Source organism: Neltuma alba, unplaced genomic scaffold (assembly GCF_004799145.2).
Source record: "Neltuma alba isolate B1F8T4 unplaced genomic scaffold, ASM479914v2 tig00010148_pilon, whole genome shotgun sequence".
NCBI lineage: Eukaryota > Viridiplantae > Streptophyta > Magnoliopsida > Fabales > Fabaceae > Neltuma > Neltuma alba.
Window position 1 is genome coordinate 294,644 of NW_021635095.1, and position 12,671 is coordinate 307,314.

The window sequence follows — 12,671 nt, forward strand, 5'->3', positions numbered from 1 at the left end:
CCCACCATAACAATGATGAATTCTTTTATGGCTTTCTTCAAAGTAAAGCAAAGCGATCGTTCTGCCAAGAGCGTTACCGCTAGAAAACGCTGGTACATGGAAACACAAATTGTACAAACGTGAAAGAGGTGCCAATGGACTGTAATAACTATTCCATTCATTTCTTTGCTCTTCAAGTTAGATTAGTAAGCACATGAACCAAATCTGCCCAAGTCAGCAATATAAATTAAATTTGTTCTGTAACGGCAGCTTTACACAATGGTTAGTTAGGCTCAATCCTATTTTATCTTTTATTCTCAGCGATCAGCAGCATGCACTCGGCTATCATTCACCCAGCCGAACTATGTACAAAATATAAGGACATTTCATCAATCCAACACTATCTGGGGTGCCCCAGTAGCTGGATCAATGAGCACTGAGTTGAGCCCAGTTGATGAAGAAACTGACCTATAGATGTTGGAAACTGGTTTCAGAGAGAAGAACCCCATAGCACCTCAGCGGTTATGGTGGCAACCTCTGCATCTGATTGGGCAGCCTCCTTCACCTCCTTCAGGATTTGTGACTTGAACTCCTTTTTCTCCTCCTTGATCAATCCTTCCCCCACTTCTAATTGGATAGCGAAGTTTGCAACACAACTTGCAAATGGAGAATCCTTCAATTTGGATTCTGACTCTGTTCCTATACAAGCCTTTCTCTCTTCCTCGTCACGCCGACCCTTTCTTTGCAAGTCCATGAGCTTTTTAATCAGGTCTTCTTTGAGCATCGCTTCGATTACTTCATCTCTACCGATATAAGCAAGTTCAAGAACACAATCCAAGGCTGCAATTTGAACCGATGAATCGTCCGAGCATAAAAGGTTGATAATTCTTGGGATTTCTCCAATTGCCAGAAGTTCATCCACCAACGGGCTCCTAATGAACCTTATCAGAGATGACAGGACTTGTATCGAACAGCTTGAAGCCATTGCTATTAGGGCCTTAATCGTTGGACCCATTAGCACCAATCCGACAAATACATTCTTGTTGAACCTAACCAAAGCGTCTATAGCCATAGCCGCCCGTTCCCGAACCCTTTTTGAACTCAATGGATCACTGAGTGTATGCTCAAGGAGATTGAATACCTTTGCCTTTAAAATCAAATCTTGAAAATCTATATCAAAACCCCGCGACAGTCTTTTCTCAAACCCAATCAAAGCCTTCACCTTGACGTCCTCGTTCGCCGATTCTACCAGGGTTTTGACGAGTCCTCTAACGGTTAATCGATCAACGTACGCTTGAATTTCGGACTCAATATCGCATGCAACACGAGAGATTTTGTAATTAGTGATTTGGCGGTTGATGAGGGATCGGAGCCCGAAACCTTCATATTTCTGTAGCTTCTCGATCAAGGCTCTGAGGGAACGGAGCAACTCAGACAGCCTGTGAAGATCAGGGTTGGCGGAGAAAACGGGAAGTGCCTTGCTTTCGAGCTCCAAAATCACTTCAATGGCGCCCTTGGAGTCATTCTTAAAGAGGAAGGGGATGGAATTGGCTTGAAGATCTTTGGAAGCTTCTTTGAGAACTTCTAACAGAGTTAGGAGACGTTGTTGTGTGTCTGTACTTGGGTTCTGAGGCTGATCCATAAGAGCTGAGAATGAGAATGAAAAGGTAGTTGAGTTCGGAGAGAGTGAGAGAACAGGTAGGTGGAGGAAGAAGGCGACCCTCAGAGAAACCGCGAACGCCAACTCAACTACCAGTAAAAAGACTGGTGTACTTGTGTGCGCCAAATACTCTGCTCCCCTTATAACTAAAGACAAAATCGTATTGCTTCTCATCTTTTCTGGAGTTTTCTCCCTTGCTTTTCCCTTACTTATTTTATTATATAAATGAAAAATTTTCTCATCGAGAAAAGCTTGGCCATCTTTGTATCCCAACTCCATCCAAATTAGTTAGGGTTATATATGATTTTGACATGGTGGGTTTGATTTAAAAAAAAAAATCAACAAAAGTATACTTACAACTCAATTACACACACCCACATTATTGTACCTCATAATTAAATAAGATCATCAGTATAACCCCTTTATGTTTATTTGTTCCGTCGGCGGCTCAGATAGGCGTGCTAGAGCTTGGAGAGCAATCAAGGATCTCGATACCTGTGCTGTGGAGTCCAGCGAAGATGCACGTTAAGTTTCCCACATTTAGCTCCATCTAACGCGAAACTATCCTGAACTTCCTTTTCTAGGAGGACCCTAGTCAGTGTCATCGTCACTCTGCCAATTTTGTCCTGAAAAACTCAGGCATTATTGTATCAAAGCATAACCCTCAGAGAAATACAAATCAAGCACAAGTAAATTAGCGAAGAAGGTTCCAGAAATCACCTTGCCGATGAGATCTTGATCCCAGACTTCAAGAATTAACATTTCATGTAATGCATCCTCCACAACGAAGTCAAATGTTTGATTCCAAGCCGGGTTTAGTCCTGAAGTTGCAACCTGACAATACGAGAGCTTTACAATACCGAGAATGTTTAACCAATGGAGAGTGGGAGAGTCGAGGAAGAAGCACAGTTGTTACCCTGGTCCTGCGTTTTTGGTCTGCTTTCTTCAACATGAGCTCAACGTAAGCGTTAGTTTTGCCCAGTAAGTCCATATCTGGTAGGTCTTCAGCTGATATCACTGTCACAGATAGTACTCCTCTTACTATCACATATTTTTTCTGTGATTTGTTAACATCACCAACCTGTGTCTGATCAGATGCACTTTTAATAGCCTTCTCGAAAGTGGTCAGCCCGAAGCTATCACCATACAGGTCTGTAAAGATGCTTTTAACACCAAATGGACAGTACAATAACTCCAAGTGAACCTATGTTCCAGAAACCTGAACATTACCTGACTTGCCAGCAGAATGATACGGGACAAGAAAGAAAGAGGATGTTACTGACCTCGCCCCTGTATTTTGTATCTCTTTGGACCTCCAAATTTTTGACCAGTTTCAACCAGAAAGTCTGAACTTTTCCAGGTTGAAGGTCCTTTAATGACACTTGGGCACACCCAATGAGCTGGTCAGCCTGAATGCCTTCATCATCAAATATTCTTACAGTCAAGTGCTGGGTTGATGCATCTTCCACGGTGAACTCGAAGTTCTCGTTCCATACTGGATTCAACTCGTTGTTCTGAAGGTTCCAGTACAAGTATCTAAGATAATTAACATCATGAGATGAAGAAAGCATACGTAGAGAGAATTATGGAAGGTGATCTTACGATTGTTTTGCTGGTTTGGACTCTGTCACGAAGTGGACGGACGAATAAAGCAGCAAAAGGATCGGATTTGCCAATCAGATCTTTATTTGCCAAGTCCTTTGCTTGCACTAGTTTTACTTCTAGTATTCCAACTGGTTTTAGCTCAAGGAAGCTGTAAGAGCACAAACATTTTAAAACATTGACTATTAGATGCGAGAAAAACGAGTTTAATTAAATATACCTGTAATCCCCTGGTATAATTGGTATAATTTTGCGTACTGGCCACGTTATAGAATCCTCAATAGCATCTCGAATTGTTTCCTATATAAATAACAGAAGAGTTCATCTGTTGGAAAATATTACGGTTTTTTTTAATGGATAAATATTATGGTGTTTTATTATTGAGCAATTGGGCAATCAAAGTTAAAATTAAAGAAGCGAAACGCACAATTTACGGCCCTTCAATATTTTAGAGATTCAACCGTCATATACTGTAGATTCAGGGCATAATGAAAATAACAGAAACACTTGTTTTGTTCATACCTCTATAGCATCAGATACGCCCGGGAGAGTTGAAATATCACCACCAGAAACCTTGAGAGTGAAGTCCAGGTGTTTCTGTTGGCAAAGCCAGAAGAAAACACAAAAGAAAGAAAAAGAACGAAAAGAAAAATTGTCAGATGAAATTTGAATTAGTTTTATTGAATTTACTAGCGAAGCATAAAGTTGAGAGAAAAAGGGTTCACCTTTTCTCTCAAGGAATAACAAACAGCTCCAAAAGAAGGGAACACGTCCACTAATGGTTTGAAGATCAGCCTGAAAACGCCAGTGAATCCAATATCTTTTACCTATTTAAGTGGCAAATCCAGCAAGTATGGATCAACACAAAGTATGAATATGTAGTTGATATAAGACAACGGAAGCCTATATGAAAAAGTATAGTCCCTGTTTAAAGTAATGGGGGGAAAAAAAAACAGAGAGACATCATTGAGATATGCATATCATCCTGAGTTTGATTATTGATTATCATGGAAAATGTGTTACCTTAACAGGTATTACAACGCCAACTCGGGTTTTAACATCAAATGCAATAGTGGGGTTGCCATCCCACTGCATCTCCAATTCCATAGTCACTCCATCAGCCCCGCTTTCTTCTTCAACAATGGCCACCCCTACGCATTTCGACCAAACATCCACAATTATAGCAAATATTATTAACTAGGTAAAACCAGCATGTTCACAAATTAGATTAGAATGCTAAGTCTACCATTAACTAGGAAAAACAAGACTGAGAGAGACCTGTGAACTGAGGTGCCACAGTGCCAAGAGTGAACTTGGAGAAGGTGATTGAGGACAAGATTTTGGGTGTGTATTGCTCAAGAATCGGTTCCACATTGCTTTTTATCAACTCCGATGTTGCCTATGTCAAATTATCCATATATTCATTAAATATGAAGAGCCCGCAAAATCATGATGAATACTGATAGAAGAAAGTTGGAAGCAGAGTACCTGATTAACATAAGGCCAGATTTTCTGGAGATGGGTATTGAGCCAGTTTAACTGCAGATGATAAAAGACGTAACATCAAATGAGAAGCCACGTCTCACAAGAAAAGGAAATCATGAAGATGAAGTTGAAAACTTAACTTCTGTCTGCGAGTGAAGACTACCCAGGGGGGACACGACTCCGGGGGGATAATTCTTCTAGAATCTTCCATCGTCTTCATCCTGGCAAAAGCTGCTACGGCCACCGCCTTAAACCAGCGAATTCAACATCCAACATAACAACAGTCAAATATCATCATAGAAAATTGAAGAAATGAAAGAATGTGGATCAATCCAGCGTTATATACCAAATCGGAACGACGTTTTGATCGGTAACTTTGGAAACGAGCAAAAGCGAAGATCAAAGAGATGCCAAGGGTGATGCCCATGATCATGCCACTGATGAAGCCCATCTTCCAACAGGTGCAGTAATGTGACTCAGACTTGAAGTTGAAGCTCAAACATGGAAGTCTTGGTGATTCGGGACGAGGAAGAAGTGCAGTGGCGGCTAATTTAAAACTGATTACGGTCCAAGTAATAACGAAGTCGATGCAACGAAGGAAGTAATATGTGCTTTTCTTTTCATTTCGTCCTTCTTTTGTTTCTTTCTTCCTTTGATAAACCTGTCTCGGATTGACCTGTGTTGGATTGAACATTGTAGTACTGAAACACAGCTTTTGTAGTGCTTATAGTCGCGTGCGTTTCTGGTTAACTCTGGCAATATTCGATTCATCACGAAAATAATAATCAAACGCGTATTTGCAATATTCATATTCTACTTATATGCTTTTCTACAGTAGCCTGTTACTTCCTTCACACGTGTTCGCTCCAACTAACTCCACCTGATTTAATTTCAAGGTGTGAGACTAGAACACATTACCGCCCGCTCTAATATAAAAGTTAACTGAGTAAGTTAACTAAATTGAGAAAATTAATTAAATTAGTTATTTATACTCTATTTTTTTTATAAGCAATATTGGACTCCATTAAAAAGTTAATTAAAGACAATAAATAAATAAAAGGGAAAATTAATCTTTTGGTCCTTCGAGGTTTAACTCAGCTGTGACTCAGTCCTTCAACTATAACTCGGTGTAACTCAGTTCCTGAACTTTTAACTCATTTAAAACTCAGTCTTTGATATTTACTTAACTTAAAAATTGCATCCTTATCATCCACAAGTCAAACTGAGTCATTCAATCTGACATGAATAAACTACCATATAAGAGCCACATCAGCATAAGAAGAGAAGGGGGAAAAGCCTAGACAATCAATGATGCCAAAGAAGAGGCCGTTGCCGGATAAGACAACCTAATGAAACAGTTATCCTCAATGACCACTCATTAAAAAGCCTGGACACTCGGATCTAAGAATATCTTTATTTTTTCTGCCTGCATAGACGTTTTCTGTCATGGCAGCGGTCATCCTTTTCTCCTAATGATGCTTTAAATATATGAACAATTGAACATAATAGCTCACTAATAAGAATCTTTCTCTTTTACCGTCTTGATCTTTTTCTTGTCTTTTTTCTTTTCTTGTTGTTTTGCATAGTCGTAGGACAAACAAGTACAAAAAATTAAAAATGTTTGGAATGTAACTCGATAAAATAGTTATCCTTATATGGAGTGATTCTGAGCGCATATTTTCAATCTGTGGGTCACTCTTTTTCTATACAATGGGTGGACACAGCATGATTTTAAGCATCAAGCATAGAAGATGGAATTCAGTTAAAGAAAACAAATTAATGATTTTGTTAAAGTACTCGAGACTCGTGTATTTGGTAAGTGTGTCATTAAAGATAACCGTTTCAATGTCGGAATTGGGTTGTTGTCTCCGACAACGGCCTCTTCTTTGGCATTGTTGATTGCCTAGGCTTTTCTCCCTTCCTTATGCTGATGTGGCTCTTATATGGCAGTTTATTCGTGCCAGGTTGAATGACTCGGTTTGACTTATGGATGATAAGGATATAATTTTTAAGTTGAGTAAATATCAAGGATTGAGCTTTAAACAAGTTAAAAAGTTCAGGGATTGAGTTATACCGAGTCAGAGTTGAAGGATTGAGTCACAACTGAGTTAAAATTTGAAAGACTGAAAGATTAATTGTCCCTAAATAAAAATTAAAAATTCCTTTTTCAAAATATCCTTATTCATGAGGAAGAGAAAATACAAAAAGAGAATAAAAAAATTATTATCATAAAGAGAATTATGAAAGAAAGAGAATATGGATGGAGAGATATGATGGTTTGAAAAATAAGATAATAAATATATTGGATATTAAAATAAGTAATTAATGAGGGCAAAATAGAAAATTTGCTACAAAAATTTAAGACAACTTACAAATATTGTTTATATTTAGGAATAAGAGGGAGATAATAGTTATTGCTTATAAAAAAAAATAGAGAGAGTGATAAATAAGTATTGTTTTTCTTAAAATATTATTGTTAATTAAATGTATTAGCTAAAACTGTTATTATTACAAGAATTATCTTAAAAAATAAATAAATATGAAAGACAAAACGAATTAAGGTCTTATGCTTATGACCAAAATAAAAATCAAACTAGTTCTTATACTAAGAAACAGAACAGTAGTTTTTAATAATATTAAAATATATATAATGAATAATGGTATAAATCTTGTAGGACTGATGAGGCTTCTCTCATTAATTATGTAACAACAGAATGGGAAAAATGAAATATGAAATTCAATTATCTATAATTCATATATTATTTTTATCAGGATTGAGGTGCATCCACCATTTTGAAGTATTTTTTTTCAAATACATCTAACACTTTAAAGTATTTGGTAGTATATCTAACATCCTGAAGTATTTTTTCGAGGGCGTTCAATGTCGTGAAGTATTTTTTTATGTATCCAACACCTTGAAGTATTTTTTTTTAGATGCATTCAACATCCAAAAATATTTTTTGGTAGATCTAGCACCAGGGCGAAAAAAAAATACTTTAGAGTATTGAGTGCATCTAAAAAATATTTTAGAATACTGATTACACAAAATATTTTAAAATATTAGATGCGCATGAGGGAATATTTAGGAGTGTTAGATGCAGGTTGACTCTAAAAATTATATTAGTTTTGCACAATGAGAAAATTTCGACTTTCAAGTATATTAAACCTTATTAGTTAATGTTTGTGTACGTGTATAAGAATAATATGAATTTATATATGCAGCAGCACAAATTAAAGTCATCGACGTTATAATTTCCCTCATATTATATACATGCTTACAAAGCAGGGCAAGCAGTCCAATTTCTGAGAACAAAATATTAATCACTTGAAGAGAAGTACTCTGCGATTGAATAATAAAACTAGACAGCTAGCTAGCTTGTAGTATACTACCTCTTGTCCTTAATATAAGACCTCGTTTAACTTTTTGTTTGGTCATAATTATAAGACCCCAATCTATTTTGTCTCTTATATTTATGTATTTTTTTTCAAGATAATCCTTCTAATAATAATAGTTCTTGCCAATACACTTAATTAGTAAGGATATTTTAGGAATGACAACACTTATTTATTACAAATAACTAACTTAACTTACTTCTTTAATCTCCTCAAATAAATCAACTGAATCTTATAATTAGAACCGGAGGCAGTATAATAACCAGAACCTCCCACGATCAACCTCCATTTTGTGCATGGGGCAAAGCATAGAGAACTTAAAATAGACATCCCCTACTAACCACTCTACTTTCCTCCCTTTTTGCCCTTCCATTTCCCCTCTTCTCGCTCTGTGTCGGTGACTGTGCCTACATATGGACATGCTTCTCAGCTATAAACCTCTATGTGTGTGTTTATGTATATCCCTCCATTCCTCCAATGCGAATCATTCTACGAAAGGAAGTTTGACAGACAAATATTCGTGCTGGTTTGAGCCTGAGGATCTCCATGGAAGGAGGGTTCTACTTGTTCCATTGCTACGCTTCATTTTTGGCGCACACTGGTCTCTTTCTCTTGCTTCTCTTCACCTATATCACTCGCAATAATCTCCACTTGTGCTCCTCTTCATTTGCTCCCGATCCACCTTCTTCTGACTCCTCCCTTCTGCAATCTTCCAAAGATTTCCCCGTTCCATATACATCAACTGTTCAAAATATTGTAAGCTTGCAAGTCATCAAAAGCCTTTCTGTTTTGTTCGAAATTCTTCTTGATGATCATATGTTGATGTTTGTGTTTGTTTATACTGGCCGGCACACACACACGTATATATATGGTAGCGGCCGCGAAGACGGAGTCATTTGCAGAGAGTAGAATATGGACTGGCAAGGGCTCGGTGGGCAATACGAGAAGCAGCTCGAACACGAACATATGGTTCTTTCAAAGATAGCGACTTTCTTCCCTCTGGATCTCTCTACCTAAACCCTTATGCCTTTCACCAGTTAAGAGCTTCCCACTCTTTCCTTCGTTAAATCGACCTTAGTTTTGAATGTTTTAGCTTCAACTATTATTGCATTGTCGTACTAAAAATTCCTATCAAAGAATAACCTTTTTTAGGGTGCTTCGTATTAGAGGTTTCAAAAAGTTAATTGTTTTGAAAATAACTGAGGAACTTCATACTTTTCCCCCCTTTAAAATATGTAAAATAAAATAAATGTCACTACATACTGAACAATTGAGTTTTGCATAAAAATAACAAAAGAACAAAATGGAAGTCGAGCGTGGCTCATTAATTGTGTCTGTCTTACTCTTACCCCATTGAAGACGAAACTTAATAACGAAACGATATAGTGAAGACACAAGGAGAGAAAAGAGGAAGCTAGTTAAGATCACACAGTTGGCTTGCAATAGTTGAAAGGAAAAGAATGGGCAGCCTAAGATTTTGAACCAAAAGGATATGGAAGAAGGGACATAATTCCCAAGTCTTGCATTTACTATACGCATCGCCAACTTTAACTCGAGTAGCCTGCATGCTCCGTTAAAATTTATTCACCCAATTAGTAACGCTGAAATTCTCCTCTACGTACTAGCAGCCCAACTACCACATATATATACGGTCCCCTTCCGGCAGCCTTACTGTTTAATTATTACTCGTGCATTAGCTGACCTAGCTATCACCAAGATTATAATGTCAGCTAGATGCATGCACTGTGCTTTAACTACCACTCACCTTTCAAATACAAAGGGATATGTGTGTGTGTAAAACTTAATTTCCTATAGAACTGTCTCTGAGGTTATACCTATAAAAGCCACCAATGGACTTTTATATACTTAGTGACATGAAGGGTTTTCTGTAGGTGGGTTTTACTAATTTAATCTTACTCGTAGTTTTAATTTTTAAAAAAGTTATACTATATCCAATCCTTAATATAAGAGCTAGCTAACTAATTTCAGTAGATTAAAAAACTTTGTTCAATTAGTTATTTATAATAAATATGTGTAATCTTTCCTAAAATACTCTTACTAATCATGTGTATTATCTAAAACTACCATTTGATGAAATATTTAACATGTGTCATTAATATAAGAACTGCTTTAGAAAAAATGAATAAATATAAAAACAAAAAGTGGATTGAATTTTTATATTTAAAATTAAATTGAATATCAAATCAGGTCTTATATAATGGATGGAAGGTAGTGCATAGAAGCCATACATAAAACTATATGCTGTTTAATTTGATGCATATGGATGAAACAGGAGTCACAAAGAAATGGAGAAGCGTTTCCGGATATGGGTGTACAAGGAAGGAGAGGCACCCATATTCCACAATGGACCATTAAATGATATATACTCGATTGAAGGGCAATTCATTGACGAATTTGAAAGTGGCTTGAGTCCTTTTCTAGCCAAACACCCCATGGAAGCCATCTCTTTCTTCCTGCCAGTTAGCATCGTCAATATCGTACTCTACGTCTATAGACCTTACACCAATTACTCTCGCCTCCGTCTTCAGAGTATCTTCCAAGACTACGTCCATTTAGTGTCCCACAGGTACCCTTTTTGGAATCAAACCAGAGGCGCCGACCATTTCATGCTTTCTTGCCACGACTGGGTGTGTAAAGCTACGCTTTCCTTTGCTTCCTTTGCCACTGATATATATGTATAATACAAAGTGTTTGTTAATTTGTTTTTGATCAGGCACCAGATGTTTCAGCGGCCAATCCGAAGCTTTTCAAGCATATGATAAGGGTTCTTTGCAATGCAAACACTTCAGAAGGGTTTCACCCAACGAGAGATGTGTCGTTGCCAGAAATAAAGATCCCATACGGAGGACTGGGTCCTCCTTACATGACCAAACCTCCAAGCAACCGGACCATTTTGGCCTTCTTCGCCGGCGGTGCTCACGGCGCCGTAAGAGAAACACTCCTCAGGTATTGGAAAGATAAAGACAAGGATATCGAAGTTCACGGGTATCTTCCTAAAACAGCGAACTACAGTGAATTGATGGGAGAGAGTAAGTACTGCTTGTGCCCTAGTGGATACGAAGTGGCGAGCCCTAGAGTTGTCGAGGCTATATATGCTGCTTGTGTGCCGGTGATTATATCTGATAATTATGTGTTGCCGTTCAGCGAGGTTCTGAACTGGAGTGAGTTTTCGGTTCACATTCCGAGTTCAAAGATTGAGAATATAAAAGAGATATTGGAAGGGATTACAATGGAGGAGTATTTGCAGAAGCAAGAGAAGGTGATACAAGTGCGGCGACATTTTGTGGTTCATCGGCCAGCCCAGTCCTATGATCTTATGTACATGGTCTTGCACTCGGTTTGGCTCAGGAGGCTTAATATGAGACTCCCAGTCTTATAACTCCATCCCAATAAGCTAGGTTGCTACTGTACTACCTAGATTAATTATTTTCAGATCGGCACGCATGTTAATTTCCGTAGCATTTACGTGCATTGCAAGTAATTTTTATACTTCCAGTTATTAATTATATTTAACGAAACGAGAACAAATATACATCGCAAGCAACGCGAAATTGAATTTCAAATATAATGTAAAATGACGTATGTGCATATGTTGAGAAGGCATAAATATCAGTAGCAATTAAACCATGTCAAGGATTCTCATCTTTTATAATGTATTGATGATTGATAAGATTTTTCTTTCTATGAAGAAAATAAGTATTTCTTATAAGAATTAGTTAAAAATTTAATTTAATTCTAAATATAAGATTTTTATTCACTTTATCTTTTATGTTTATTTATTTTTAGCCAAAATAGTCCTTATGATAACTGTACATATTAAATGATTTTTATTCTAATACGCATTATTCATAATTTATTACAAATAACTAATTTTATTAATTTTATTAATATTAATAAATTAATTATCTATCTCTTATATTAAGGATATGAGGTAATATTTAATTTAATAAACGTGGCTAAAATTGGCCTTCTGAAAAATCTGGCAAAATATTTGCTAGATTTACCATAGTTGAATAAAAATAAATATTCTTACTCCTCGGTTAGGGAAGGATCACGAGGAATGCGTCAAATCCAATATTTTATGACTCATCAGCAGGCTAAGCCAAAACACCGCTCGCTTGCAAGTACTCCTCTTATCTTTAATATAAGACTCAATTTTTGAGTTGGTTTTAATCCTAAATATAATATACATTTTTTATATTTATCAATTTTTTTTAAATTACCCTTATAGATACTCTCTCAACTATAATCAAATAAAAGAGAAAGAAGGGTATTAAAAAAGATGATTATAATATTTTAGGAATAATATATCACTTTTTTCATAATTAACTAACTTACCTAACTTTTTTAATCTAATTAAATTAGTTGCATAGGTCTTATATTAAGGATCGGAAGAGTAATATTTTTCCCACTTCTTTTCCCTGGTTAATGTATAAAAATAGTTGGAAATCACATTTTTACCATCCATCATCCATGAATAATATAACAGCCTATTTAGTACAATAATTACCAAAAGTTTATATTAACATAT

General features: G+C 36.6%; 2 protein-coding genes across 2 annotated transcripts; one reads left to right on the forward strand and one right to left on the reverse strand.

Annotated features, from left to right (window-relative positions):
- Positions 1 to 194: 194 nt before the first annotated feature.
- LOC114754469 (synaptotagmin-4-like) lies at positions 195 to 5,370 on the reverse strand. Its single transcript, XM_028943225.1, has 13 exons — positions 5,073 to 5,370; positions 4,866 to 4,973; positions 4,730 to 4,780; positions 4,520 to 4,640; positions 4,265 to 4,392; positions 3,967 to 4,068; positions 3,764 to 3,838; positions 3,462 to 3,541; positions 3,242 to 3,392; positions 2,923 to 3,153; positions 2,556 to 2,843; positions 2,360 to 2,473; positions 195 to 2,265 (listed from the first exon to the last, which is right to left on the reverse strand). Exons 1-13 carry the CDS (start codon positions 5,175 to 5,177, stop codon positions 2,119 to 2,121), a joined length of 1,701 nt encoding a protein of 566 aa, XP_028799058.1. The 5' UTR covers positions 5,178 to 5,370; the 3' UTR covers positions 195 to 2,118.
- A 3,642-nt stretch (positions 5,371 to 9,012) lies between these two features.
- Positions 9,013 to 11,519, forward strand: LOC114754556 (probable glycosyltransferase At5g11130). The gene is made up of 3 exons (XM_028943340.1): positions 9,013 to 9,155; positions 10,413 to 10,767; positions 10,854 to 11,519. The coding sequence occupies exons 2-3, from the start codon at positions 10,426 to 10,428 to the stop codon at positions 11,517 to 11,519; spliced, it is 1,008 nt and encodes a 335-aa protein (XP_028799173.1). The 5' UTR covers positions 9,013 to 9,155; positions 10,413 to 10,425.
- Positions 11,520 to 12,671: the final 1,152 nt, after the last annotated feature.